Below are 6,831 nucleotides of genomic sequence, written 5' to 3'. Positions count from 1 at the left end.
CACGCTGTCAGGTGAAGCATGAATAGGACACACGCGCGCGCGCGCGCGCGCACAATGCTGTCATGCTGTGCTTTGTTCCATCCCTGCAGAGGTCCATCTGTTGTTTGGGAGGAAGGTAAGAACAGGAGAGGAGAGAAAGTTAAGACTAAAAGACGGCAAGGTGATGAAGTGCAACTGCTCGCATTGTAAATAACTATAAGCGGATAAAAATTATGACATTCTGTTCTCTAATAAAAGGAAAAATTGTAACTGTTGACAAACTGCTGTGGTATAAGAGGAATTAAACACCCCAGGATGTGCTGTTAGTGGAAAATAATCAACGTTGGAGTGGTGACAGTAACTCAGCTTCATCACACCACCTCATCGTTGATTATTTTCCTATTACAGCACACCACGTTGTGTGTGTTCTTTTGTTTTTTCTTTAATACACTCGTTGATCTCTTATGATAAAAAAAAATCCATTCCTGGAATTTTGTGGCATGATTTTTGTTCTTTCTGTGATTTATTTGTGTCTTCTGTTTGTGTCTTGTGCTTTCACTTCTGTCTTTTATTTTTATAACAGAGCCACACTGAAAATGAGAACTCACTCCTTTTTCCTAAGAAATTCAGTCAACAAGAGTCCAGAATTATTAGCACCCATTAAGAAAATGGACAAAAAAACTGTTGTACAAGAGAAATATTCTTTCTCTTATACACACAATTGATTGAAATATTTCACTAAAACAAAAACACAAAATTGCCTTTTTCGAATAATAGAATTTTCTCTTTAAATAAAAGTATGTGCCAAAATTATTGATATCTCTAAATAATAGCTGAAAAAAGTTAAAAGTAGGGCTGGGCGATACGACAATAAAATGTCAACATTGATAAATTATGTCACGATACACTTTTCTCAGATATCATCAGTACTGTAATATGTTTTATAACATTTTCATTTTTTTTATTATTACAAACTAAATGGAACTGAATGGAAAAAGCTGACTTGATGTTTAACTTTTTTTTTTTTTTATACTTAATCAATTCCCCCTTTTCAGTGTTAAAATTTAGTTTTTGTAGACATTACTCAGTTTATCTGTTATTCAGTTTTACCATTTTAATCTAGCACTTGAGTTCCAGTTTGTTAGCTAAATTATATATCGTGAAACATATCATGCATCGTACAGATGTTTTGAAGTGTTGTGATATTATTATGTTGTCATTTGGCCCATCCATTGTTAAAACCAAAAAAGATATACACAGAAGAGACAAAAGAGACAGTCAAGTAATGCAAATAAAAAGCCATACATAAATAATAAACTAGAAACTTGCCAGGAATCTGACTCATTAGCGTACTCCCATCCTGTACAATAATTTGGTGAAGGTGGCAAAAAAGCCGCCAGGCTCCACAGTCACCAATTATTGTTCAGATAAAACTACACAGTGTTCCTAGTGTATATGTGTTTTTATGAAGGGTGCCAATAATTCCAAACACCAAAAAGGAACAGCAAGACGGATAATTAATCACGCAGCGCTTCTTGAAGACAAGGACAGAACTGTAAGACCTCTTAAGCCATTCCTTAAAATCACAATCACATACCTACATGCAGAGGTGCATACACGCGTACTGTACACACACTTCTATGAAGCCAGTCAAGGTAACAAATCAAGCATGTATGCCCCCCCCACACACACACACACACGGGTGCGTGCAGACTTACGCATGTGGTGGTATAAGATATGGAGAGCGCATGTACCCTGTGAGAGCAAGCCGGGGAGTGAGAGGCGGCGACTCAGCCCCTCCGCTTCCTCCTCGCGGATGTCCCCCAGACTCGAGCTTTTCTTGCCTTGTTTGTGCTCCTCCTCACGCACCCTCTCCTCACCTGGACCCTGAACGAAAACACACACCTACAAAGCTCAAGAGAGGCCTAAATAAACCATATGTTTCCCTAATTGGATTATACATAATTATATAAGTTGTTACTAAAAAACCAACTTAGCCGGAAGTACTGTCAGAGCTGCTGTTGAAAAACGAATCCACACCTTCTGCCCAATCAGTATCAAGAATCTGACAGTGCTGTGGTATAAGAGTGACAAACACAATGTATAAATTCTTATGCTCACCCAGTAACTGATCACCTTCCTCAGAGAGAGGGCCTCGTAAGTGGATGCAACTCTCTCCCCTACAGCTGATGCATACGAGACCACCAGGTTGTTCAGTGCAGAGCCCGTTGGTGTGACCGACTGTGCCACGGGGGTTGAGGAGTCCAAGGTGAAAACAACAGTGGGCTCAGTGAGAGGCTGTGAAGGAAAAGAGAGAGAGAGCAAAGAATTTTTAAGCATTTTCCTGAAGACTTCCTTGAGACAGAGTCACTCTCGGCCCTAGGAGTTTATGAGGAGTCCCATTGTGACAGCGAGGGTATGGTAAAGCACCAGCTGTGAATGGAAGGGGGAATTGCAGAGAATGAGCGGCTTATGAGTGAGTGGTTACACCTGTGTGTGGTTAAGAATGATGAGTATTTAGAGTCTGTTTCTGTTTCAGTGAGTTAGAGAGAGATTCCAGGAGAGCTTACGGTGGCCTTGACCACTGACAAACTGACGACAATGGAAACATCTTGGTGCCTTTTTGTTTTGTTATTTTTGTTAAACAAAGTGCTTCCTGCTTCCTAGTTGCCCTCACTGCCTACCAGGGTGTTATAACCATTTATACAAAACACCAAGATAGACATCTCCAACTACAACTACGGGTGTAAACCTTCGGCTTGCACATTACACAAGACAATTTCAATCCATAAGGCAACAATTGAATATTTGAATCTGCTATGATACATGTGTTAATTTATGGCACAGAGTAGGACTCTTTAAACAGTATCAGAGAAATCACCTTGCTAGTCTGAAAAATTATTTACATATCAATTGAAAATTATGAATTATTTGTAAATACCAGTTGTTTGTCCTTTTTTGATAATAATCAATTCATTTCAATTTTTGCCTTTTAAATCAACAATAGAAATGAACAACAACAGCAATGCCCGTCAATCCAACTTGTCATATCTACAACTATTGGCTATTTACTGCAAATATCGTAAGACAGGTTTATATATATATAAATAAAATGGTACAACAATCAATTATAATGATAAAAGAACCAGATCGCCAGTGCAAATGCTGCTTTCTTGTTACAGTACACAACACTATTTTGCTCTACATCTGACATAAAGAGTACTGAGAGTCACTAACCTGTGCACACTGAGCTGTATTTGGGCTCTTAGCTGCCTGCTCAGCCAGCGTCTGATCCGAAAGCTTCTTCAGGTAATCTTTGAGTGCCTGCTCGTCTGGGTATTGAGAGGATTTGGGACCTGTCCCGGTTAACCCTTGGGCAGACTTTGAGCTCTCCATCTCATGAGTGCTTGGCTCCGTGGCTGCTTCAAACACCTCACCGTTAGTCACCGGATCCTGAGAATCCTCCAGGTCTTTAGAGTCTGACTGAACAAGCACTTCCCCTGCAATCTGAACCTGATCCTGAGATTTAGGAGTAGGTGCTTGAACAGGGCTAGACGTGGAAGGAAAGGCAGACTTGGGGTTCAAAGTGTGTGTCATTAAAACTGGTTCAGATGGGGAACTTTTCATCTTGCCCCTTGAACTAGGAGTCCCGTGAACTAGGCCGTGCTCCGAGGCAGATTTGTTGTCGTCTTCGTCCAGTTCCACCCCCAGGGGGCAGTAGTGGCTGTCTGAGATGATGACGTGATCCTCCTTATCGGTCATGGTGTAAAGTGATTGATTACACTGTCCGCATTTGTCCTCAGGAGGTCTTCGCGGCTCTTGAGGAGGAGGTGGGCAGCGCACCAGCGCAAGACTGTGCGAGGCTCCGCACGCCACCTGCAGTACATGCCTCCCGGCTAGGTGCTCCACCTTCTGCGGCTTCCAAACAGGAAAAGACGAGGCTTGCAACCCCAACTGGCAACCACTGCCCCATGACCACACCTCATGCGCAACTGAAAGTGCCAGCGTATGCTGTTCACCACATGCCAACTCCACAATCCTCACTGGCCTTGGGGGCGTGGTCTCACTGGCCACCACGCCCACAGGTGTGGGATTGGGGACAACCGAGAGTCCTGACAGACCGCACTGGCCATAAGTATTGTCCCCCCACATGTGCACTGCTCCATCCTCCGTCACCGCCCCATTGTGGAACGTCCCCGCTGCCACAGAAACCACATGCTTCTCACTGAGCCCCGCCTCCAGAATGGGGTCTGTCGTTTTCACAGATGATGGGTTCTGTTTCCATGGTAATTCTCCAAAACTGTATACCTGCCCACCTGACATTAGGTAAATAAATTACTCTATTAGTCAGTGATACAATTTTATACACTTTATTCAAGTACCCAATTCATTTAACAATCTCATATAAAACAAAGATAAAGAGATAGAATCGATAGTATGAGATAGTTGGACATGCTAAGTAGCGAAAAAAGTGTAAGGTTTAATGGGAATGTATTAGCTGTGCTAAAACCCGTTCTCTTACCCTCCAACAGCAGAACTCCGTGTTTAGCCCCGAGGGCAGCCTGGAGCACTGGCCGAGAGAGGAGCACTTTCTCTGGAGTGACGCTGTAGGAGTAACCTCTCCATGTGTTCAGCACTCCTCGCTCCTGAGAGCTTTCCTCTTCACCCAAACTGCACACACACACACACACACACACACACACACACACACACACACACACGCATATGCGAATGAACAGAAATTCCCCTAAAAATTAACAGTAACAGAAACTTAGTGTTCGTTACAAAGTGCTGATACTGGAAACTCCTTCCATAAATGTTAAATAAACTTACACAATATTAACAAATTAGTCATTTTCCATTGTTAAACACATTTACAACACATTTTTAATTTGTTTATTATTAATCTTATATTATGTGAACTTTCCAGCATACAAGTCCCTGTGTATTCGCTGTTACTATAGAAACAACACCATATTGGAAAAAGTGCATTAATATAAACCTGGGATTTGTACATTTATGATCACTGTTGAAGAAAGGGGACTTCTCCAGCCTGAATGTCATTGTGTAAACATTTAACACTTAACAGTTTACACTCTCAAGCAGTTAAACTATGTGATATTGAATTAGTCATTGTGAGACCTCATGATGCCCCAGAGGCCAGGTCCAGTTATAACGAAACCCCTGTTCAACATGTACAGAGAAGGAAAAGAGAGAAGCTGATCACTTTCAGGTCATAATCATGATCTCACATGATCGTCAGGTCTCACCTCTTCAGCTTCTCCATGTCACCTCATGGCAGGTGAAGGAGCATGGTGGAGGAACGCGTGCAGATCAACGAACCTGCTGGCAAACATAGAGGACAGTTCAATTGAGGTCAACAGACCAAATATTAATGATTAACCATTAACCATTAACCATTCTAACAGCCTTAAAGCAAGACACTACATATAGAAACGACAATATTTGTCACATCATTTTTCAGATTTTTGAATATTGCACCTATAAAAGGTCTCTTCTTCAACTGTTTTTGTGTACTAAGTCCACCGCATTGTCTCTGAAGAAGCCTTTACGCTCCACACGTCAAGTCATGTGTTATATTCATAATTAAAAATGAATTCAATGCTTTCATTTTCTATATGAACATTCATTTGTAACCGTATTCATATTTAGAAGAATATTACAGCAGAATTTCCCAAAATGTTAATTATTGTTGGATTTAATTTATATATATATATATATATATATATATATATATATAAACAGCCCATGGTGTATTCTTGGTTAAACAATAATCAATAAAAATGATTTTCCAGCAAACCTTTCTGTAAAAGTCTTTCTCTAACGAGTGCCTGCATGATGAAATAAACACCTCAAACATTTTAATTCTAACTTCAAAAGATTTTTGGTTTTATTAAATATGCAAATGTAGGCATATGATTATTTGCATAAGCCAAAAAAAAAAAAAATCCTTTTACTTCCATTCCTTTCTTCCTGTTTTCCTTTATTTTCCTTTCTTTATTTTCTTTCATGTTTTCCTATTTTTTTCTTTTCCTATTCTTTTTTTTTTTTTAAAGTTAAATACAAAAAAAGAAAAAAGACTAAGAATATTCACCAGCAAAGACTGATTGTGATAAATATGGTTTCACTTTTAAATAAAATAATTTATTTATTTTATTTTTATTTATTTTTTGTAACTGTGATAATATACTACACCTAAACAGTCATTACAATTATTATTATTATTATTATTATTATTATTATTAAATTACAGAAATGTCATGAAGCAGGTGACAGGTTAGTAAAAATTAAATAAACCATATTTACCCCCTCAACATCAGCAAACTGTTCAGATTCTGAATAATTAACGAGACACTTTAAATAAAGCAGAATAAGAAATAAATTTTATTATTATTATTATTGCCTAGTGAATGTTCTAGCTGCCTAGCTAACACTGTGGTCCAATTCCAAATAGCAACCCAGTACACATTGAGTGCACTAAATAGGTTGTACACATCACCATTTCATACCCTATGTAGCACACTAGAGTAGGGAGAAAGGAGGCGTTTGGGATGGAGCCGGTGTGATGACAGCGCCTTTGCCGCTCAGTGACTAACCTGTGTAAACGGCTTCTCCAGCTGTGTGTGTGTGTGTGTGTGTGTCTAACTGGGGATAAACAGAGACATTGTGAACTTACCGCTCAGATGCGCGACACCTGAAGAAGGAAGAAATGCCTGTTTTAGATGTTCTTCACTGTAGAGGAGTGAAACAGGCAGAGCGCCGCAGGATGTGGCTGACTATAGACGGCTGTTGTTGTGAAGCTTTCAGCTACGGCGCGGGGAAAGGGACAAA

General features: G+C 40.0%; 1 protein-coding gene across 5 annotated transcripts in view; it reads right to left on the bottom strand.

Moving 5' to 3' along the window:
* als2b (alsin Rho guanine nucleotide exchange factor ALS2 b) overlaps positions 1-6,831 on the bottom strand; it is a 24,667-nt gene extending 17,836 nt beyond the window's left edge. For 2 of the 5 annotated variants that reach the window (XM_053231680.1, XM_053231686.1), the window contains exons 1-6: positions 6,677-6,831; positions 5,250-5,322; positions 4,502-4,650; positions 3,217-4,295; positions 2,101-2,277; positions 1,698-1,866 (exon numbers count right to left, since the gene is read on the bottom strand). In XM_053231680.1, the coding sequence (XP_053087655.1) occupies positions 1,698-1,866; positions 2,101-2,277; positions 3,217-4,295; positions 4,502-4,650; positions 5,250-5,266 (1,591 nt within the window). In that variant the 5' untranslated portion in view covers positions 5,267-5,322; positions 6,677-6,831. Of the gene's footprint in view, positions 1-1,697; positions 1,867-2,100; positions 2,278-3,216; positions 4,296-4,501; positions 4,651-5,249; positions 5,326-6,676 lie in introns of all 5 variants that reach the window. The other 3 variants (XM_053231689.1, XM_034314692.2, XM_053231684.1) reach the window with 2 other exon arrangements.

Source organism: Pangasianodon hypophthalmus, chromosome 2, assembly GCF_027358585.1.
Source record: "Pangasianodon hypophthalmus isolate fPanHyp1 chromosome 2, fPanHyp1.pri, whole genome shotgun sequence".
Taxonomy (NCBI): Eukaryota; Metazoa; Chordata; class Actinopteri; order Siluriformes; family Pangasiidae; genus Pangasianodon; species Pangasianodon hypophthalmus.
Note: the sequence above shows the minus strand (reverse complement) of the source record. Positions and strands in the feature narration are given on the sequence as shown.